The 24493-nt window shown below is 34.6% G+C and overlaps 2 protein-coding genes across 5 annotated transcripts in view; both read left to right on the top strand.

Moving 5' to 3' along the window:
- The window catches only part of LOC143630866 (uncharacterized protein At4g33100-like), a 70965-nt gene that overhangs the window by 43322 nt on the left and 3150 nt on the right, over positions 1–24493 (top strand). The gene's annotated exons all lie outside the window — the stretch shown is intronic.
- On the top strand, positions 17839–23428 carry LOC143630955 (uncharacterized). Of its 4 annotated transcripts, none has more exons than XM_077099833.1 (13): positions 17839–18062; positions 19530–19704; positions 19788–19871; positions 19956–20197; positions 21303–21543; positions 21635–21714; positions 21799–21883; positions 21983–22114; positions 22200–22313; positions 22391–22438; positions 22535–22616; positions 22728–22763; positions 23122–23428. In XM_077099833.1, the coding sequence occupies exons 1-13, from the start codon at positions 17926–17928 to the stop codon at positions 23214–23216; spliced, it is 1551 nt and encodes a 516-aa protein (XP_076955948.1). In that variant the 5' UTR covers positions 17839–17925; the 3' UTR covers positions 23217–23428. The 4 variants fall into 4 exon arrangements, with proteins under 4 accessions (XP_076955948.1, XP_076955947.1, XP_076955950.1 ...); XM_077099832.1 differs by having other exon boundaries at positions 22532–22616; XM_077099835.1 differs by lacking the exon at positions 22728–22763.

The following is a 24493-nucleotide window of genomic DNA, read 5'->3' as shown; positions in this document are numbered from 1 at the left end:
ACCGTGAACCAATGACTTACTATTGGATTGCCGTTTTTCAAACTCTGTCGTATTTTTATTTAGTTTTTCTCCCATATGGGGCTTCTAGCTTCTATCAACTAACTCCAAACTAGAGGTGCATAAATCGGGTATTTTTAGGAACCAGAACCGGATAGAAACTGGTTTCAGGTATGGTTAACAAAAGTCAAAACCGGGTCCGGGTAGGAACTGGTTGTATAATCTAGTATTTGACCGGGTTTTTTCGGGTTTCGGGTAGGGTAAGGTCAGTGTAAGACCCCAAATCCCGGGAATCCTACAGTTGGTATTCACACAAAACACTTAAAAAAAATACTTAACTCAAAACAGTTCAATCCATTAAATTAACCAATTCAGAGTGTAAATCAGCGGAAAATCAAAACAATTAAAACATGTTCCCAAGACCCGGGAGTTATGCCCAAAATCAAATTGCAATGTAGTTAACGAAACTTTGAAATAAACATGTTCATTATTAAATTTTCCGACTGAGTATGCCTTCCACCGTCCAAGTAGCTTCGTACACGTCCAATCGATAACGCATCCTCTACCTAACCTGAAACTCACACTAACATGCACACAAAGTCAGCTTGAGCTGAGTGAGTTCAAGTTTCAATAATTGACATCTAAAATAATAATAGTCATAATCATTCCAAGGGTTTTAAAAATAAAACGGGTTACAACAGTTACGCCATCATCACTAATAGGTAATCATATATATATATATATATATATATATATATATATATATATATATATAAACATCCTTATAATCATATCCCTACATATATATCATCCAAGTATTTACATCAGGGTCGAGCACACGTACAACCCAAACACGTAACATCCGATGATGATCATGCCACACGAGCCTCCCCCCTCACGGGCTTTTCAGGGCCCGCTACAGGATTTAAGAACCTGAGTAGTATAGTTTGGCCCAGCCAAGATCACCATCCATCCGTATGCAAACACGAAGTAGGCATACGCAACATCCTTAGTCAAAAACGACTAATGAACATCACCAATTACTGGCCATAAAATAATGCATGCATAAACACGCGTATATATATATATATACACTTATACATATATAACATTTCAAACATACCATCATGAACGTAAGCCTAGGATCATAACGTAACACCCGCATACGCATTCATAAATATCATCTCATGACATACTACAATACGAGTACGCCTACATCCTTGAGTCTAGACCATAAGTAATGTCTATAACATTATAAAATATATAACCATTAACGAGCCTCAAATATTCTAAGGCACCGAGTATAATTCACCTATACTTTCATGAATCCCACGAACCCAAGTAAAACCATATAAAACCATCCGATTAGTTTAAACGAGTATAGTCGGATAAAATTTTTAACATGGTGTGCATACTAGCCCAAAACTTGAAAAGAGTGAAAAGGGGCATCATGAACTCACCTGACACAAGGCACGAATTCATCACGAGCTAAAGAGTCCCTAAGTAATCCCAAAACCCAAACACCTGTTGGTTTACATTCAAACATTACTAACGACATCGAAAGAACTCGTTTATCCTACGAGACGTTCTAACATGGTTCGAGTTACTTAAACCCTCGACCTCATCAAACTAAATCACAACAGCCCCCGAGGCCTCACATTCACCAAAACGACCCTTAGGTACTCCCAGGAATAAAGAATTCCCAAATTGCCCCCGGAAGCACTAGGAGGCATTAACACGCGCGTTTAAGAGTCGTTTAGGCCGTTAACATCCAACTCAGCCCCGTGTGGACCCATTATGATAAAATCACAGTCAACAAGTCCACACGACGCTACACGAGTAAAATGGGTCGGTAACCCGCAAGTACAACGCACCAACTATACAATGAACGCAATTGTGCGTTGTACCGACCCGTTGGAGTAACCGACAACCAATTCAGCCCCATAACTTATAAAAATGATTTTTCAACAGTCCTTACATCAAAACAAGTGCCCCTGAGCTGAATTGGTCATTAATCACTTAATCACTCGCGTTAAACACATCAAACTACATTTTTAGTCAACCGAACACTAACAATCAAGCTACAACTAGTTGACCAACCTAACGAACACCAATGAACATGATTTTTAAGTATGATATACTAGACATATCTAGGAGGATTTTGGTGCAAAAACCTCACTCAAAATAGTCCCGGAAGTGCTCAATTGGACAGCCACCCGGTAAGCCTAAAAACGACCGTTTTTCGACGAATAAACGCGCAATAAGGATGAATTAAGGTGAAAAAGAGTTGTAGACATTTAATACCGACCTGGAATTGAACTTTGGATGGCTGGACGGTGGCTGATTGCACGCAAAACGAGGAGGGGGGTAGGGGCGCCGATCGGAGGTGGGGGGTTGGGGTTAGGGTTAGATTTTTTTTTATAAAATATAATAACAATATAATACATTCTGACCCCTCCACTTTACTAAGAGTTGAATTCATAAGAAAATTTAAGTATGATAAGCTTACGAGGGTGGCAAGGAGCTCCCGGGAGAATGCGGGTCAAGCCCGAAAGGAGCACCCAACACTACAAGGTCAAACATTTTATCAGAAATTAACGGACGTTACAGTCGGGTCGGGTTTTGGTGGGGTATTTCCGGTTTCAGGTACGGCTCCGAGGAGAAATCCTATACCAGGCCCTACCCACAGATCAGGTACGGATAGAAACCGGTAACTGGGTATTTTGTACAACTCTACCCCAAACACAAATGAGTTTGTGTTATTATGTTATCTTTCTCTCATATGGGGTTTCTAACTTTTGTCTACTAACTCCCAACACAGTTGAGCTTGTGTTATTATATAAACTAGGTTGTTTCCAGATGTGTTACGCCAGGGCGTGCCTGGTGTTGGTTACACCCGGGCGCCGTTTACGTAAGTTGACGCGAATTCGGTTGGTATCGCCAACGTTTTTTACAGTATCAAAACTAACCCAAAAAAATAATTCCTCAAACTAACGTATTTAAAACAAACTAAAAAACGAAACACCACACCACCTTACTTTTTCATTGCTTGTGTATGATGCCTATAAATACAAAATCTATGTTCTATTTAAAAAAATAAAAAAAAAATGGCTTCAAGAAGGCTCGAACTCGGGCCTTACAAGTTGCAACAACAAAACAACATCACCACTGCAGCTTGCCAGCTTCTTCTTCTTTTTTTTTTTTTTTACTTTTATTACTTTCAAATAGACAAATACCAAAAAAGAAAAATAATAATAATACAAAAAGAAAAAAAAAGAGCTCAAAGAGGCTTGAACTCACGACCTAGGAGTTGTAACAACACAACAAAACCACCACAACAGCTTCCATTTTCATTTAGTTCATTAGTTTCAAATGTTAAATACCAAAATAGATATTGAAATATTGCAGCCACTGATTGGACCGCCCTAAAGTTACTTTAGCTAAGGTTTCTATTTATATATAGTATAATTTTAATGTTTATTCTTATGTTTTAATATATTGGTTGTACTAGTTTGAGGCTCGTGTATTACACGAGTAATTGATTAAAATTTTAAACTTTAAAAATTAAGTGAAATGCAGTCAACAAAATAATCATATATTGTTAATATCATTACAATTTACATTAATATTACAGAAGTAAAACCTCCTTGTACACTACATTTGTGATTGTATTGGTAGGTATACATCGTTTATCAAAAATCAAAATCTTTACTTCATGTCTGCTTGCAACTCTTGATAAGGTAACATATAGGTCTACTTATAACTCATGATATAACAACATATAGTTGTCTATGTGACAAATAAGGTTCTTCAAGTACATACCAATCCTAGATAAATGATAATATATCCATGAAACTAACAAACTAGAAATATTCACACACATAAAATATCATACCTTTTAATCAATTAATATGATGTCATTTGAGATCATCCGCTCATCTTTATCCAAAAAACATGATTATTCCAAAAACCTCATTACCCGAACTTTGATGATATAATCATCCTCAAAATCTTTATAATTTGAAATTGATTGATCATGATAAATTTGATGTTATTAATATTTTGTGTATGACAAATTTTTAATTGAATTTAAGTTTTACATTTAACAATTGTATAATCAAGCAACATATAAAACCGAAAATTAAATTATAAGAAGATGATTTTTTTCATTTCATATGAATGTAATTGCCAGGAAAATGACAAAGATATACTAACCTTAAAGTCATTGTTCAAAATAACAGTGATTATTCGGGGTTATTAGAATATTAGAAGATTTAAAGTTGCAATATTTATATAAAATGTTTGGAGAAAATTAAGAGAATACACATTTTCCTGAGCTCAAATGCACATGAGAAAATTTTAAATCCAAATTTGAAACCAACCTTATATAAAGATTATGCGCTGCTGCTCGAAAACCCAGTTTAATAACAATTTGTAGTTTATTACCATACAAATCTAAATTCTTCGACAATGATGCCCCTTTATTTATTTGTAATTACCTATAACTTTAAAATTTTATTCTAAGCATGCAACTTCAAGTTTGATATTTCCTTATTTTCTTATTTCACCATTAATGTTAATGAATGAATCAGTTATGATTTACGTTTAATAAAAATAAACTTGAATTCATATATTAAAATGGATTAAAATATAAGGACTATATTGAAATTGGTTGAAAAAAAGACGAGGATGGCTATTTAATTGACAAGTGGCACGAATTGGTAGTCTTTTATTAGAATATAGATATATTATAGAGAAAGAATAGCTTGAGATAAGTTTTCTTATAGAGAAACAACAAAAGATAAGCTCAAACATTTATTAAAAAAAAACTATTTGGCCCTTTACTTGCTAATAGGGAGGAGCTCGGTACCAAAAATTCCGATCCCGAAAATCGTAGATTTTTGGTACCGGTACCCGTACCCGTACCGAAATGTTCGGTTCGGTACCGGTACGGTATCGGGACGACACCGGTATTTAAGGCAAAATTCGAGAAATACCGGTACCGTACTGGTCCCGAAAATTCAAAACCTTGGTACCGATTTCGATATCGGTACCAATCGGTACCATACCGATTTTTGCTCATCCCTACTTACTAAATCACCACCAAAATAATTTTCTTTTAATGTGTTCTTGTTTTTTACGTATGCACTAGTACTAGCATCTTGGGGGAATGGAATGATTTATTGTATTGGAATAAAAAAAGTGGTGTTTTATTACTCAATATAATAGAATCATCCATTACATATGGAATCTCATTTCACTAAAACCACCAGTTTGAGGCCCGTGTATTACACGGTTAATTGATGAAAATTTTAAACTTTAATCATTAAGTGAAATACAATCAACAAAAATAATCATATAATGTTAATAAAATTACAATTGACATTAAAGTAAGAGAAATTACATAACTAAGATTACACAAATATGTTGCAACTAAGTAAAACCTTCATTGTATACTATATTTGTGATTGTATTGGTTGGTATACACTGTTTATCAAAAATCAAAATCTTTGGTCTATGTATACTTGTAACTCTTGATAAGGTAACAAATAGGTCTGCTTATAACTCTTTTGTATGACAAATAAGGTTCTTCAAGTGCATTCCAACCCTAATAAATGATACTGTATCCATGAAACCAACAAAAAAAATATCCATGCACATAAATATCATACCTTTTAATTAATTAATATGATGTCATTTGAGATTATCTGCTAATGAACGAATCAGTTATGATCTACATTTAATAAAAATATTGAATTCATATATTGAAATGACTTAAAGAATAAGAACTATAAATTGAAATGGGTTGAAAAAAAATGTGAGGACGACTATGAGATTGACAAATGACAAGAATATGTAGTCTTTTATTAGAGACAGCGGTGGGGATGAACGACGGTGGGGATGAACGGCGGTGGGAATTAGGGTTTGTTTTTTGGGTTGGGTGTGTGTTATGAAAAGAAATGGACAGAATAATAAAAGGATCCGGAAACTATAATTTGGACGGGTTGACCCGAAATAAAAACCATTTATTGAATATGGGTTAAAAAATGTGAGGAGTGATGAGAGCTTGACAAGTGACACAATGAAGTAGCCTTTTATTATAGTAGTAAGAGTTCTTCCCATCTCTTTTTTTTTCCCATTTCATACCTCCTTCAATCTACTTTCTTACCTAACAATAACACCACCATCACTACCATCGCCGCCGCTACCACCGCCACCACCTACGCAGTCGTCACCATCGTCGCCGTAACCACCGCAACCATTGTCACCGCTGCCGCCTGACCATCACCACCATCCCCATTGTCGCTTGCCTGACCACCACCACCGTCACAGTCACCCTACCGTTGTCATCACTATCAATGCTATCACCACTTGACCACCGCTATCACCACAATCACCACCCCTGCCACTTGACCGTCACTATCACCACCGTTGCCAACCGCCACCACCATTTTCGTCATTGGAGCTACCACCACCGCCGTCGCCATTTTTTTTTATTTTGGTAAAAAAAAATATTTTGAGATAGGTGTGTTTTTATTATTTATATATAATTCTTACAATTTTTTTTTGGATACTAAACAACATAAAGTAATAATTCATTTCATTTTCATAAGTTAACCAAATAAGACAATGATCTATTTCATTTCCTTGTCCATTTTATTCGTTCTTTCATTTTATTCTTCCTTTATTCAATTACCTCCAACCAAGTGAAGATATCCCATCTTCATCTCTTAATCTGTCTAGATACGAAAAAAAAAAAGAAAAAAAAAACCCTCAAATGTGCATCATATATAAAGGATCCATGATGGTTCACGATTGCTTTTGTAGTATAACGTTGAATTCTGATAACAATCGACTATTTAAAGCACCATATTTCAAAAAAGGCAATAGTTCGATACTTTAATGTTTGATGGATGAGATATTATTTATTTTAAAATATTCAATCACGAGGGTTCATGGTTTTACAGTCGATAAGCATGCTTTAAGAACCATCGCTTATGATAGGAGTCGGCAGTAACTGAACCGAACCGAAAACCAATGAAACCAAACTGAAGTTACATGATAACCGAGTAAACCTAAAATCGGTTACCAATTACTTTTGTACATATAATTGTTTTTTTTTTCAAACGAGCTTACTTTTACATTTGTACTTGTTTAGCTTAGCTCGATTTAAACTTTTAGCTAGTCAACATCAAGTAATTCGTAAACAGCCAGGCTTGTTTGTACTCTTAGTTTTTCATAGTTTTTTAGATATTATATTTGGTTTTTAGTTTATACTTATCATAAAACGTTTTATTCATGCACGAATGAACTCTAATTTTTAATTTTGTGAGCCATAAATATTCATAGTTAACGTGGAAGAAGTGAAGAACAAATACGAGAAACTCAAAATTCAGCATGTGTTTAAGTTTGTTTTTTCATTTTATAAGTTTTAAATTTATTAAGTTTCTTACGATATAAACTTGCAAAAATGTATTTAAAAAATAGGCACAAATGCCGACTATCGTTCTACTCGCCGCCCACGCCAACAAACGTGGATGGTTTCCTGGAACTTTCCCTTCATTAAAAAAATAGTAACCAAACCACATTCACACCACTCTGTCCCCCACATCTCATTTTATTATTATTATCTCTTAATATCTTTTTTAACAATAATTTAGATCATTGATGAATCACTAACTTACATAGATCTTCATTCTCAAGTACGAAACCTTGAGTCCTGCCATGCCCCACTAATGGAAGCTCGTACATTAGTCTGTTCCTATGAATATGAGTTCGTATCCGAAAATACGAATCTTAATTATCCGAAAATTTAGACGTCCAAAAGTTCTTATATCCGAATTTTTGGACCCGGATGGTGATTTTGAAAATTTTCAGATGGTTCGGATATCCGAACAATCTGAATTTTTTTTAATTATTAAATAATAAATATTATTTATAAATTTCAGATAACTTTTGGATTTTTTGGATAGTTTTCGAACAATTTTTCGAATATTTCGTATAATTTTTGGATATTTCAGATACTTCGAATAACCTTTTGTATTTCAGAATATTAGAAATATTTTTAAAAGTAGTTCTTTATAATTTTTTTATAATAATTATTTTTTTCAAACATTTTGAATATCCGGTTCACTATCCGATCAGATATCCAAACTTCCAATATCCGAGATTTCGGATTCAGATTCGGATAATGAAATCTACTATTCGAAAGTTCAATATCATACTTTGAAAACCCATACCTATCGGCCACGACACGAAGTATCGGACTTGGTCTCATCAGAGAACCCAAGTCTTCTTACCCGTAGGCCACAAGTAAGTTATTCTTATTATTATCTATGCAGTCGATAACGTCGATATATCGCCGATATATCACCGATATATCGGTTATCGGTCATTGATATGTCGGTTATCAGTCCCTTGACGATATATAAATAAGAATATTGGTACCGATAATATCAACGATATTGACCGATATTGGGCTAATATTTGACCGATATATCACTGATATTCCCGATATCAATGTTTTAACTCTTAATTATTAACTTTTAGCGTTTAATGTTATTGTTTTAAGTATTAATCAATTCTTACTTGCTACGACTATTAGTGTTTTGCAATTTGTAAAAGGTTAATTTGTTAATGGTAGGAGACTATACTAAATTATTAGTGTTAAATTGCTATATATATGATATTAAAATTACCGATGTACCACCGATATCTCACTGCGATAACCGATATCTCAGATATCGATCCTTGACCGTTATCTCAGATATCGATATTGATTATTTTTCCGCATTAACTGGTTAGATTATTATTATTATTATTATTATTATTATTATTATTATTATCTGCAGTCAATCAATCTGCCAATGGCCATTTTGCTTCCATCCGCGTTCACATCTCTTTTACGCATTTCGTCAAACACTTCACCTGCAACTTTAACTTCACCCCCAAATCATCAAATCAATCACAAACCAATGCAACAACACCACCACCAACGCAAGCGTAAAGCCACCAATCTCGGCTACGATCTAAATCTATCCACCTCCGGCGACACATCCACCACCACCACCACCACCACCACCGACGGACCACACCGCCGGATATGGGTCAAAAACAGATCACAAGACTGGTGGGACGATCACAACCGAGCAGACTTCCCAGACACCGAGTTCAAAAAATCATTCAAAATGAGCAAACAAACGTTTAATCTCATTTGCGACGAACTCACTGCTTCCGTCGCTAAAGAGAACACCATGTTACGCGACGCTGTCCCGGTGCGCCAACGAGTGGCTGTTTGCGTGTACAGATTAGCGACGGGTGAGTCTTTAAGGCTGGTGTCTAAAAGATTTGGGTTAGGTATATCCACTTGTCACAAATTGGTACTTGAGGTTTGTTCCGCCATAAAAGATGTTTTAATGCCTAAATATTTACAGTGGCCGAATAATTCGTCGCTAAAAGTAATTAGCAACGAGTTTGCGACAATGTCTGGGATACCTAATGTTGTAGGATCAATGTATACTACTCATGTTCCAATAATAGCACCTAAAGTGAACGTTTCGGCTTATTTTAATAAGCGACACACGGATAGGAAGCAGAAGACGAGTTACTCGGTGACGGTACAAGGGGTTGTCGATCACGCCGGGGTGTTTACGGACGTGTGTATCGGGTGGCCTGGGTCGATGCCGGATGACCAAGTGTTGGAGAAGTCTGCATTGTATCAAAGGGCAAGTGGTGGGCTTTTGAAGGGGGTGTGGATTGTTGGTGGGTCCGGGTACCCGTTGATGGATTGGGCGTTGGTGCCGTATACGCAGACGCATTTGACGTGGACGCAGCACGCGTTTAACGAGAAGATTGGGGAGGTTTTGAAGGTCGGGAAGGACGCGTTTGCGAGGTTGAAAGGGAGGTGGTCTTGTTTGCAGAAGAGGACCGAGATGAAGCTGCAGGATTTGCCGGTTGTGCTCGGGGCGTGTTGTGTTTTGCATAATATATGCGAGTTGAGAGGGGAGGCGATTGAGACCGGGGTGGTTTGTGAGGTTGTGGATGATGAGATGGTTCCTGAAGTTGCGCTGCGGTCTGAGGCTGCTGCCAAGGCGAGAGATGCGATGGCTCATAATCTTTTGCATCATAATCATGCCGGGACTTCGTTCTTGTGATACGAATGTAAGTTTTTGTAATTTGCATCATGTTTTTGTTAAGATGTGTTAAGATTTACTCTCACGAGCCCGTTTTAAGGGCGGAAACCGGTTAAGGTTTTGATGAATTTATACAATGTTTACAATTGTTTTTATTGATGTTAGGATGGATTTATAGACATGTTGCATACACAAGCTGTAATTTGAATGAGTCCAAACAGTTTGTTAATTTGTTCTTTATTTTGGAAGCTAAATCTTGTCTTTTCTTTAGTTTTTTACAAATGGTTATATATAAAAGTGTTATGATTATATAACTATGTTATTCAAATGAATGCACTTTTTTTATGACATATAAAGGGATTAAAAAGCTTTGGCAAAACAAACTACATGTGCTTCTGTCTGCACCTGAGACACCACTTTTTTCTCTTTATTATCACAAGTCTCTTACTGCACCTGAGACACCACTTTTTTCTCTTTATTATCACAAGTCTCTTAACTTACTTTATTCATTTTGGAGTATCCTTGTAATTCTTAAAGCTTCCTCGTTATCACGAAGACACCACCGTTTCCTCGTTTAAAATGGCTAGCGCTTTCTCCATTTCGTGTTGGTTTATATGGGGTGCCTGCAATGATAATGTCTATAATGACTTTCCTCTCTCGCGTCTCAAAGTTACGGATGAGGTAAAAGCAAATTCGTTCATATGGATACGAGACAGGGGTGAAGCCACTTACTGGATCGAACGGAGTGGTTTAATTTCATCCTTTAAATGTGGTTGTAACCGAAAGTTGTACGTGCGCCGTGTTATCTCTGATGTAGCACCTTGCTAGGCGGTTTTCTAGAAAAAATATTTTCATCATTATGAAAAAAGATCTTTTCACAGCAATACATATATTTTAGTAATCTACAAACACATATATGCATATATATGTGTGTATGCATCTATATATAACACTAAGTTTTTTAAACAAATCAAAAGCAAAAAAAATAGTTAGTGCAGACTGTATAGTATATCTTTAATTGGGCCTGGCCCAATGGACAAGGACTAGCACATAAGGTCCATAAGAACCTATAAACACCATGGCCCATCTAACCCCCCCCCCCCCCCCCCCCTATACAAGATGCACTTTCATGATTCTAATACAAAGGGTAAACATGGAGGACGTAAAGAAAAACCTCCAATGCTATTTGTCTATTCTAGGAGGGGGCGAAGTGGAAATACTACAAGTGGCTAAGAGAATTTGTTAGAATATTATTAGCATATATAGGAGAGCATGTGATTGATTGTTTTCGGGATTTAGTTTGTTACAAACGATTGTGGCTCCTTTGAGGAGAGAGGGTTTTTCCCTGGTTATCATTTTGTATCTTTCTTTTCTATGAGAATACGCTCTCCTGTTTCTTATCAATCTCTGAGTTTGTTCTTAATTTTTCTTTGTTAATCGTTCCATTTCCTATCAGATTCATCCTCATTAGTCATTAAGATTGTGTCTTCTTCACTAATTACTCCCATCAGAAATATACCTACTCTTATTCTAATGCATACACAAATGAAGCATGACGAATACTATACCGACTTGAGGTTTGGAGGGTGGTCCCGAGGCCTCAGCCTTGGACTCCTAATGAGCTTCTTCACATATCTACGCATTCAACTTAAAAAATACTAATGAATTATAGCTCGTGCATACAAAGTTGTAGTTACCTTGGAAAATGGTTCCTACTTCCTATCACAGTATCACACTGCAGATAAGATGGAAAATGAGCACTATTAGTTGGCAGTTGAGACGGTAAACGAGCCAAGTGTATCCGCAAGGTTCTTTTGTCAAACCTGTAACCTGAATAGCATCTGATACAGTCATACTACATGAGTACATGATTGACTTTTCAAATTAATCAACCAGTCATCTTCAATACATTAAAGTTTTTATTTTTTGGAGAACAAAATTATAAATCTTTTATTTAGTAGGCTGAACTTTGAAGGTCTTCCAAAGCAGATAGAGCGCGCTTGGAATCTGTAAACCCACATAGCACAAAACCATGGCTTTATCTGCGCTCAGTAACTGATAATAATATTATATATTGATCATACAGACACAGCTTATATATTCATATTTTGTTTTTAGTCATTTAGTTTCGTACAAGTTAATTTGATTCGTTATCACTCTTCCAATATTACGCTCAATTGTTACAAAAATAATCTTGTTTTACTTCTTGACAGTCTGCAGAATTTGTTACAGAACTTCATTAATCTTTTTGCATTTAACTCGTCTGCACATTATCATAGTTGCAAATTATAGAGTTCGCTTTATTCGGCCATTTATCAATTTTTAGTAAGGAATTTCTATATTAACAAGGACCATGCATATGCATATATTTAAATCCACTTTATATACCAACATTATTAGTTTGTTTAATAACTATTTTGGCCATTCTGTACCCATGTGGCTTACTTCAATAAGCCAAGTCAACAACATCATCCTTTCTAAGAAAACTGAACAACTAATATTGTACACAAGAATATTACTACCAATAATTAGAATAAAGGGAAGATAAGAATAGAACAAAGTGTGTATCAGTGCATATTAGTTATATATAGGGATGGCCAACAACTGCTTATGTTACTTAAAGCATATGGCTCAAATTATTTACACCAAAAAATGAAACACGGAACGTCAAAGACTCAAACTTACATGTCGTGTCTACTTGCGCACATTTCTGTAAAGCCGAGGAAAGAGCGGAATAAATCTTTTGTCAGGTGTTAAGGAACAGCATATGCATACGAAATGTGCAAAGCCGAGGAAAGAACGGAATAAATCTTTTGTCAGGTGTTAAGGAACAGCATATGCATACGAAATGTGATTATAAATATTGAATAAGTTCTTTGATAATCTAATTCTTGACCCGTTAATAGTTAAAACATAACCGATAATGCCCATGATATCAGGACATAATACCAAGATCTAAAAAACATAAAGAGGAAATTAACTTAATGATGAATAGGTACCAAACATGAATTAGGTTGCACAAGGGATGTTATCTTCATATGCCACCCCCATGGTGACTATACATGCGTATACAACTCGTATAGGCCTGTATGAGTCATATAGGTGGCGCATGATAGGCAAGTATACGGAGAGGACAAGAAAACAACTTTTTGCGGCTTATACGACCCGTATAGCCCTATACGAGTCGTATAGGGCTTCAATAGCTCATATAGAGCTTGACATAACATAAAACCTATACGAGTCGCATAGCCATGTATGGCCCAAATAGTGGCTATACAACCCAAATAGTTCTTGACTAATAAATGTACGACCCAAAAAGGTCTAGACTAAGGAACTATACGACCCAAATAGATCTTGGCTAATGAACAACTATATCTTTTAAGGACTATTTTTTTTTCAAACATCGTGTGTAAACCAATAAACTATTTAAAGATTAGTAAAAACATTTTATTAACTAACTGAATTTAACAAACATAAAAGGCATTAAATATTTCGTCACCGCCAACAACTTGTTTTTTAGCCAACCTCTACATCGTCAAACAACTATATTTATACAACGCCTATATTTCAAAACCTAAATTAACATGAGAAGAATTAACATCGGCTACCGGAATGGATCACATGACAAATTTTAGGTCGATACCCATAAATGCTCATGTAATTTTAAGTTATGTGTAGGATTGACTTTTGAGCATAGTTCAGCGTGTCGTGCATGGTACTTTTTCGGCTCCTAAGTCCCAAAGCTTCGTTTTAAGTAGGATTGGATTTGCTATTCAAAAGGGAGTTGCGTCGCAGGCTCGCAGCTTGTTACTTATTTGTCTGTCACTTTATTGTAGTCGTTTTGAATTTAATGAGAAATATAAAAATTTAAATTGTTTAAAATAAAATTATAGCCATTTCGGACGTTATCTATTAAATTTTGTGTTTTTCTATTTACAACTTTTAATTAGTTAAAAAAAGTGTATACCATATAAGCATATACAACCCGTATAGAGCCGTATAAGGCACTAGAAACAAAAACCAACATCTTCGAACACAAACTGACACGACTCAGGGCATATACCCATATAAGCAAAAACTAGTGTGTGAACTGTGAAGATCCAAGATGCTGTATGAAGATTGCTTGCCTAATGATAATAAAAATAACAACGTTATGAACATGGTTTTGAAAGGTGGAAGTTTTACTATTATAATGTTTTGTTAATGTTAAAGGCCCGAAGAAAGTTATCGTTAATTTGGAATCGATCTCTTATGAGGAGGCGACGAGAATTTTAAAAAATTAATTGGGTTAGCTTGGAATAATTTAATGCTGTTAAAAGATTAGGGTGGTCTTAGTATTGGAAATCTTAGAACTCTCAATCTTGGTTAACAAAACACCATGAAGTACAAATGAAATTTTTGTTACCAAAATTAAGCAAAATTAACCAAAGAAATAGGAGGTGATGAGTTGTGATTGAGGAGACTTTCTTTTAAAATTATGTCCAGTTGTCAATTAACACTTGTATAACAACTTAAATTGTTAAAAATAAAAAAGATTTATAAAAATGTCATTAAGTTAATCTTGATTATTAGTTAACACGTTCTAAGACCGTTTGCTATGGGTGTGTAAGTGGGCGACAAAAGGGCGGTGTTGGGTGGAAACACCGCAAAGGGGCGGTCTAAGGGGGGCGGATGGTAAGGGTGAGGACGGTGTGGTGAAGACATGCGATAAAGGGAAGAGTGGTGGGTCATGTGTGTTTCTCTCTTTCTCTCCCTCTCTCACAAACACATACATACATACATACATATAATATGGTAAATGAGCATTAAATCACAGCGGTACGTTATGAAAAGGGACAATAAATCTACATGATGGTGAAGTGACATTGTGAAGGGGCTTTAAAGCCCCCTCCAAAATGAACAACCCAACACTACAATCTCGCGTTTAAAATACAAGGAAGATAAATGATAAGATAGGAGAGGGGAAGAATGGAAAAGAAATTATATATTTAAAAGACATTCTCAAGTTTAAAATAAAAGAATAGAAAATAAATTGTTAATTGAATTCTTGAGTTAGATACAAAGGAAAAAACAGGAAAAAAACTATAACTTTATAATTATGTCCTCATTATTGAGTTTGATAGGAAGGAAAAAATATGGTAAATTAGTAATATTGTACATGACTATAAACTTTCCTTCAGAATCAGACCATATTTGGCTGGAAAGTTTTGGAGGAAAAAAACACTGACTTTTCTTTCCATTTTCTTTCTTTTCTTTTAATGAAAAAACTCAAGAATGCAAAAAAAAAAAAATTTCTTATTTTTTCTTTTCCTAACCCGTAAATAAAAAACTAAAGAATGTAATGTAAGGGTTAAGCAAGCCATCCAATCAATTTTAAATGTATGTGGATTTCAGTATTTGACTATAAAAATTGACAACCTTACATAAAGTCATTATAAGAACTAATAGAAGATGAGGAGCCCAAATGTTCCTTAAAACCTTGCATAAATGTGAAGGATTTAAATCCTGTATTTTGATGTTAAAAGTGGTCTGGTATGATGGTAAGGTGTCTGCCCTCTATTTTAAATGTGAAGGATTTAAATCCTGTAAATTGCAAGTTTATATGCATTATAGGAGTATGATAGTTTGTTGTTAAAAAATACCGTATTTTTTTATCTTAAGTTTTGTTATACTCGCATAGAGTTTTAAAAGAGTCGAGCCCAACCTCGAGCTTGTCTCATTTTAAGCTGAATATCAAAAAATTTGAGCTAGACTCATAATAGATTTTAAGTTTGATCTCAGCTCGCGGTTGACGTTATTTGTTATATATTCGTGAATATTTATATTATTTTGCTATTTTTATTGTAACTTAACATCAATAATATTTACCATGTAAATATAGAATTATCATATAAATACAACCCTGAAATTATTATTTACATAAATAAAGATTTGTTTAGCCACGCAAGCCCAATCAAGCTTAGTATGCAAAGCTTGAGTTTGAGCTTGCTTATTAAACAAACTTCATCAATTTTATGTTCGGGCTCAAACTCGTGTATGCTTAGCTTATTTCAAACTTTTTACGAATCAATTATATTATAAGTACTTTAACTCGTTTATACTAACCCACCAAATATTATTTAGAACTTTCAACTTCTATATTGCAAACACACCCTAACATCACTAAAATGAAATTATTAACAAATCATTTAGAGTAAGTTTGTAATCTACACTTAGAATATGGTGAAGTCTTTTCTAAACTAAAAAGTAGAGAAGTGATGACAAGGGATGATGTGTGAGTGTGACACATGTTGCTAGAGCCTTGACCAAAGACCACGTCAAATATATTCTTAATCTGGTCAATAGTCGTAAATCATAAAGAATTTTTTAAATAATTTAAACTTTAATCACAACCCCTTATTATTGGTTAATCAAGGGTTAAAAACATATCCCTAAAAACACAATATTTGATATATCCCACTTTTGATAATATATTCAAAATGAAATTTATGTTTTCTTAGAAGAAAGAAAAACTCTTTTCTAATCTAGATGTGTTATGTGTTAACCAATGGATTTTGACAAAATTGCAAATAATAATAATAATAATAATAATAATAATAATAATAATAATAAATTAAATAAATAGAAATAAAAATGATTTTGATTTTTCTTATAATATCATTAGTGCTTTCATACGTGTATTAAATTGTATTGAAGTATTTATTAAATCCTTCTGGGATTGTTTAATAAAAGTAAATAATTTATTATTGTTGGGAATATGGCTTCTTTATTAGAAGTATTACTTTATTCTTATTTATTGATATTGATACATTAATGAAGTGAAAAGAAAATTAATTATTTAACAAAAATCAATTATTTTATCATATAGAGTTTACCAATTAATTATTCTTAAGAAAATTAATTATTTTAAGAAAACTAATATTTCAAGCGAAAAGAAATTCAAATACTTATTTCAAATAACTGATATAAAAACAAAACTCCATATGCATAAAAAAAATTGTTATGAGATAAAAGAAATAGCATGTATAAAATTGGATGGAGCAGTGACCCGTCAAGAATGATACACAAGATTTCAGTTAGGGATGTGTCAGCTTAGGATGACAATTTCATACATGAGGAAATGAAGATGATTGGATTTGCCGTAATCCGTCGATAATCAAAAGTACCGTTAAATAAATAAAAAAAACAATACCCTTAAACTAACCATTTAATATAGAGGTAAGCAAATAAACTAGTTAACCGAACTGACCCTAAAATCAAACCAAAACCGAACTGGTTTGTAATTTTCTTCACCAAAACTGGTTTCAACCTGGTTAAACCGAACCAAAACCCGAACTGAAACCGATTATAACCTAGTCAAGGAATCGGTTTTATTCCGAACCGAAACTGATTATAAACCGGTTTTAACTTTTATTGACCAAACTTGGTTTTTTTTAGTAAAAAAGAAAAATAATAATAATAAATAAATAAATAAAAATAAGGTTTGACCATTTAATGGAGTCAAAGAAGACAAGAAAGAGAAACCTAATATCAAGATTAGACAGATCAAAACAGCTGTCATACAAATAGCCGATCTGGTTTTTGGGCTTTGCATACACCAGATTAAAACCCTACAATCCCATTTACATACATACATCCATCCATACATACACTACATATTATACTTCCTCACTTGATATCATATCAGCTGCTGATGTGGTAATAACACACAAAGGGTTTCTTGAGCTTTCCATTTTACCTCTAATTTCATTGTTTGCAGACCAAGATAAACACAACGCACATCAAGATTCACACAATGGAAGATGGGGTCAAAGTTGGAGATGATGAAATTCAAGGGTCAAGTTTGACCATGGAGAAAGTGGCTGCTGCTAAGCAGTTTATAGAGAATCACTACAAGACTCAGATGAAGAACATTCAAGAACGCAAAGAAAGGTCACATTTTTATTATAAAGTTTTGATTTTTATGTGAATCCAAGGCTTAATTCCAACCCTTTGTTGGTTTATGTTGTTTAATTGAAGATTCTTGAACTGGTGAATTTGGGTTTGGTACCAAAATTGTTTGAAAGGTCACATTTTTTTTGATAAAGTTTTGATTTTTATGTGAATTAGAGGCTTGATTCCAACACCCTTTGTTGTTTTATGTGTTTAATTGAAGAATCTTGGACTGGTGAATTTGGGTTTGGTACTAAAATTGTTTGAAAGGTCACGTTTTTTTGATAAAGTTTTGATTTTTAAGTGAATTAGAGGCTTAATTCCAACACCCTTTATTGCTTTATGTGTTGAATTGAAGAATCTTGGACTGGTGAATTTGGGTTTGGTACCAAAATTGTCTCTTGCATTTATTGTGCTGTGAGATCTAGTCTTGGTTGTTAAAAAACTGTTAAAAGATTGGATGGATCCATGTTTAGTAGGTTAAGTAACTGAATTGGTAAATTGGGAATTTTAGTTAGTGTTTGAGATGATGCATGTAGTTGATTTGAATTGCTGTTGTAGTTTTCTTGGATTTTTAGGTTAGAAGTTTCTTAATTAGCTTGAAATGGTAGTTGAGACTGTTGATATGGCATCCAATTCGAATCGACAACAGCCGGGAATTATAAGTTTATTTTAGGTTGTGTATTATTGGTGAGTGTACCATACTAATATTATATTGTGTTGCCAAAGTTGCCAAAAGTTGTATTTTTGGCATCTTTAGTTGTGGTTTTTGTATAATTCACATTCCTGCAATAGTTGTGGTTTGAACTTTGAGTATTAACCATATATTAAGTAGGACAGATTTCAAATTAGGTTTCGTGTCACAAAAGTTACCAAATGATGTAATTTTGACAAAAAATTGGAAGATTTTCAGCATGGTAGATAAAAGGAAGTTAAAATAATCATTATTATAGTACATCTTCTTAGATTTTTTGTTATGACTATGAATACCATGGTTGAAAATCTTGGATCCGTCAGTCGTCACTGATTTCCACAGTTTTTGGATGACATATACTCTTTACTGTTTTTCAAGTTAAAAAGCAAGCAAATTGACATCTATACATGGATGTGAGTAGGGATGAGTGAGTACCGGTGCCGATTTTCCCAAATTCTTGGTACCGGTACTGAAATGTTCAGTTAGGTACCGATATTGAAGGCAAAATTCGGGAAATATTGGTACCGTTACTGAAAACTCAAAACTTGGTTCCGATTTGGTCAAATCGGTACCGTTACCTGGTTTGCTCATCCCTAGATGTCACATTGAAAAGACAAAGACGTCTGGCTAAAGTTAAAAATGTTTGCTTCTATACAAAGCGGTCATACGGCTTGAAATAGAAATTTATGTAAATAGAATGTTCTTTGAAATAATCTTAATGGCTTGTTTCCAAGTATTTCTAGAATTTTGTGTTATAACCTTTTATTTTGCAGGCGATGGGTTTTGGAGAGGAAGTTGGCTTCTTCGGACGTGCCTAAAGAGGAGCAGATCAATCTGATTAAGGATTTAGAAAGAAAGGAAACCGAGTTTATGCGACTTAAACGGAACAAAATATGCGTTGATGATTTTGAACTTTTGACCATCATTGGAAGAGGAGCTTTTGGAGAGGTTAGAAATACATAAAAAACAATTCTAATCATGAACTACATTTTTAACTTTTTTAACTTTTAATTGATCTTATTTAATTACAGGTACGACTATGTCGGGAGAAAAAATCTGGCAATATTTATGCAATGAAAAAACTAAAGAAATCAGAAATGCTTGTTAGAGGACAGGTAGATATATCTTCTTGTTGACTAGTCAAACTGCATCTCTTTTTCTTTACTGTAATTAAACAAATTTCATATTTTGTTTTACAGGTGGAACATGTTAGGGCTGAGAGAAACTTGCTTGCAGAAGTGGCGAGCCACTGCATAGTGAAATTATATTACTCGTTTCAAGACACCGAGTATTTGTACCTCATAATGGAATACCTACCCGGTGGTGACATGATGACTTTATTAATGAGAGAAGACACATTAAAAGAAGATGTTGCTAGGTTTTATATAGCTCAAAGTGTTTTGGCTATTGAGTCCATTCACAAACATAACTATATTCACAGGTTTGTATCAAGATAATCAAGATTGTAACTTTATTAGAAGTGGCAAGATGGGCGGGTGGATAATGGGTCAATGGGTCAAGATTGGTTCGGGCTGAGACGGATTCGTTTTAGTATGAGCCGCTTGACTTGTTCACCTATTTAACCTGTTCCCATTTTTTACCCCTCTCATTTATTGAATCAAGATAATCAAGATTGTAACTATAGTAGAGGTGGCATTGTGGCAAGATGGGTGGGTAGGATAATAAGTCAAGATTGATTTGGGTTGAAGCGGGTTCGTTTTAGCATGACCCGTTTGTCTTGTTCGCATATTTAAACTGTTCCCATTTTACCCTTCTCTTTTCTTGAATCATGATAATCAAGATTGTAACTTTAGTAGAGGTCGCAAGATGAGTGGGTAAGATGACAAGTCAAGATTGATTTGGGTTGAAAAGGGTTCGTTTTAGCATGACTGCTTGACCTTTGCCTATTTAACCTGTGCCCATTTTACCTTCTCTTTTCTTGAATCATGATAATCAAGATTGCAACTTTAGTAGAGGTGGCAAGATGGGTGGGTAGGATAATAAGCGAAGATTGAGTTGGGTTGAAACGGGTTCGTTTTAGTATGACTCGTTTGACTTGTTCGCCTATTTAACCTGTTCCCATTTTACCCTTCTCTTTTCTTGAATCACGATAATCAAGATTGTAACTTTAGTAGAGGTGGCAAGATGGGTGGGTAAGATAACAAGTCAAGATTGATTTGGGTTGAAAAGGGTTCGTTTTAGTATGACTGTTCTTGTTCGCCTATTTAACCTGTTCTCATTTGACCCTTCTCTTTTCTTGAATCACAATAATCAAGATTGTAACTTTAGTAGAGGTGGCAAGATGGGCGGGTAAGATAACAAGAAAAGATTCATTTGGGTTGAAAAGGGTTTGGTTTAGTATGACTGTTTTTGACTTTTTTTGTCTATATAACCTGTTCTCGTTTTACCCTTCTCTTTTCTTGAATAGAGTCACAGACTCATTGGAAAATTGCCACCTTTATTTAATCTAAAATCTGGATAACCGAACAGAACAGGGTGAAGTGAAATTAATCTGTTTTTATCTTCTTTTTTTTTTGTCATTACAGAGATATAAAACCTGACAACCTTTTACTGGACAAAAATGGTCACATGAAGCTTTCAGATTTTGGCCTCTGCAAGCCGCTTGATTGTAGAACGCTATCTACATTAAATGAAAATGAAGCTATGGTTGATGAAAATATAAGTGAACCAATGGACATTGATGGCATCCCTGATGCTGAAAATGGACATAAATGGAAAAGTGCACATGAACAGCTTCAGCACTGGCAGATGAACAGGAGAAAACTGGTTTGTTTCTATTTACAACTTTGCCACTGCCTTTCCAGGCAATGATTTTGAGTTATAAAGATGTTAACTTTTGTTCCTTTTATGTGAAAAGGCGTTTTCAACGGTGGGCACACCAGATTATATTGCTCCTGAAGTTTTGTTGAAGAAAGGATATGGCATGGAGTGTGACTGGTTAGTATGATTTTCATTTTGCTTATTATTATTATTATTATTATTTTATGTCACGAGTTTTGTTAATTACTGTTCTAATTGCAGGTGGTCTTTAGGCGCAATAATGTATGAAATGCTTGTTGGATATCCTCCATTTTATGCAAATGATCCAATAACAACATGCAGGAAGGTATCATACAATCAAACATTTACTTACAGAAGCACATATTATTATTTATTTTTATTTTATTTATGATTTTACCTGAAGCTGATTAAGCGATTATTTCAGATTGTTCATTGGAAGAATCATCTTAGGTTTCCAGAAGACACGATGTTGTCACCAGAAGCTAAGGATCTCATCTACAGGTTGCTTTGTGATGTTGAACATAGGCTCGGTACACGTGGGCCCGACCAAATAAAGGTATAGAATTTACCTATTTACCCCTAGAGCTGATTATTGAATTCTGATTATTCAATATCACATAATCAACTTTTGTTTGTTTCAGGCACACCTGTGGTTCAAGGATGTTGAGTGGGATAAATTATATGAAATGGAAGCAGCTTTCAAACCTGAAGTCAACGGAGAACTAGACACCCGAAATTTTATGAAGTTTGATGAGGTATTTGCATAACTACATTATTTCATTTGAGGCAATTTTCAGTTTAATATGGACTAAAGTTTTGAACTTTTCATCAGTTGAACCCTCCAACTTCTGGAAGAACTGGTTCAGGACCCTCGCGGAAGGTGCGTTCTTTAATATTAATGTAGAGTTGTAAATAACTCATTGTTTTGGTTGCTTCTGTTGTGATACTTTGTATTCTTTATATTATTATACAGCAGCAGTTGAATAATAAAGATTTGAACTTTGTGGGCTATACGTACAAGAACTTTGATGCTGTAAAGGCACTTCGTGATAATCCTGGTAAGTTAGTTGATAGTTGTGGAACTAGAAAATCTACAATGAGAATGAATTGATTATTATTTAATATTTACATATTGGTATCTTTACTAATTCTTGTTTGACTTTGACCAGATCTCATGCGGAGTGCATCTAGTGATTCTTTATATGGTAAGCTTATACTAAGTTCAGCTGAAATTTAAATTCTTAAATTCTCAAACTTTTTAGTTTTTAACTTTTTATGGTTTTTGTTTAACGCCTTCTGCCAAAAAGACCGTTTTGCCCTTTGTTGTGTTTTCTTGAATGCGTTTTGCCGAAAAGACTGAATTGCCCTTTGTCGTGTTTCTTGAACGCGTTTTGCCAAAAAGATTGTTTTACCCTTTGTTGTGTTTTGTTGAACGCGTTTTCCCAAAAAGACAGTTTTGCCCTTGCGTTTTCTACTTTTCTTGAACTCGTTTTGTCAAAAGGACTATTTCGCCATCTGTTGTGCTTTCTCTAATAACGTAAAAACCGTTTCTTGGCTTAACAGCAGGTGAGCTGAAGATGGATTATGCAACAAAAGCAGCAACCAAAGAAAGCGACATACAAATGCTGACATCAGTCGATGACTTGATGCTGCCATAGTTAGCTTAGCTATGGAATCGAAGGCACAACTTGTTTATTATTATCAGGTTGTCGCCCGTGAATGGCAAAATACCAAAGCTACCCCTACATTCGCTATTAAAAAGCCTGCCTCTTTCCTTGAACTCGCTGTATTGAATCAAAGATTTGAGGGCAGTATTGACCATCCACAATATTAGGTCACTGGGAGTTAAAAAAACAACATTATATTAAGTGTACAGTAGAGTATAAAAAGCCCAAGTAAGGGGTGGTAAACTAGGGCTGGTTGTGTATTATGTTTGCCCAGGTTGACAAGTCAACAACTTGGCTTCTCTTGTGGCAGTTTTTTTTTTTTTTTAGATTTTTCTGGATATTTCGGACTGTTTTTATTATTATTACTATTATTGTGTGAGAGCTTTTGGCAGGTAAAGATCTCTAGTACTAGTGATTTGTCTTTGCTAGAAGTTATTTTATTGAGTCGCGTAAACTTTTCGTTATAGATTATGTGTATGGTGCTAGAGGTGCACAAACCGGAATTGGAGCCGGGTAGGTTCTGGGTATGGTCAACAAAAGTCAAAACCGGGTCGGATAGAAACCGGTTCCGGGTATAGTCGGGTATTTGACCGGGTTTTTCGTGTTTTTTTCGGGTTTCAGGTAGGGTCGGTCGGGGTCTTAGTATCTAGTGATGTGAGAGTAGTGGCCTACCTCTTTTGTCCGCTCATGGTATGCAACCTCAAACCAAAGCTCATGGACTTGAGCTCCACAACGCAAGCATGTCTGTCTTCTCTTGTCCAGCCCTCCACCATGGCATTCGCATCTTGGGAGATGCTTTAATTTTCGTCTGAATCAATGTTGTAAAAGTAGGTTTACAAGGCTGAGTATCCGCTATAAGGTATGACGTAGAGACGAGTTTCTCTAACTCCGCCTAGTTACTAAAAATCAATCAAATGTAGCAAACCTCAGCTAGAATCACATCAGGTCGGTCAGCTTGGTTTGATTTTGACTTCAAAATATAATACATAATTTTTATTTATATAATATTAAAGAACGAATATCATTTTTTAATTAATGATTAGCAATTTTTAGAATAATTTAGTATTTAAAAATATATTTCTCTTATTTATATTTACTTATTTTGCTATAAATATTAGCAAACTTGTAATATTTGACACATATATAAGTAGGATAGGGGACCGTGTTACACACGGGTGAAAAATATTTCAAACGCTATATATATATATATATGTGTGTGTGTGTGTGTATGTGTGGATATCACAAGAATTCTTTACATTGCTCTCTGC

The sequence above is a fragment of the Bidens hawaiensis genome, unplaced genomic scaffold (assembly GCF_021521415.1).
Source record: "Bidens hawaiensis isolate Kalapana, Puna unplaced genomic scaffold, B.hawaiensis_p1.1 tig00005851_1, whole genome shotgun sequence".
NCBI classification, from domain to species: domain Eukaryota; kingdom Viridiplantae; phylum Streptophyta; class Magnoliopsida; order Asterales; family Asteraceae; genus Bidens; species Bidens hawaiensis.
The sequence above is the reverse complement of the archived record's forward strand: the minus strand, read 5'-3'. Positions and strand labels throughout refer to the sequence as shown.

Coding starts and splice junctions, on each gene's coding strand:
- LOC143630955 (XM_077099832.1), top strand. CDS start 17,926: ATGGAAGATGGGGTCAAAGTTGGAGATGATGAAATTCAAGGGTCAAGT. Junction 19,705..19,787: donor GAAGAGGAGCTTTTGGAGAG/GTTAGAAATACA, acceptor ATTTAATTACAG/GTACGACTATGTCGGGAGAA. Junction 22,115..22,199: donor GTGGGCCCGACCAAATAAAG/GTATAGAATTTA, acceptor TGTTTGTTTCAG/GCACACCTGTGGTTCAAGGA.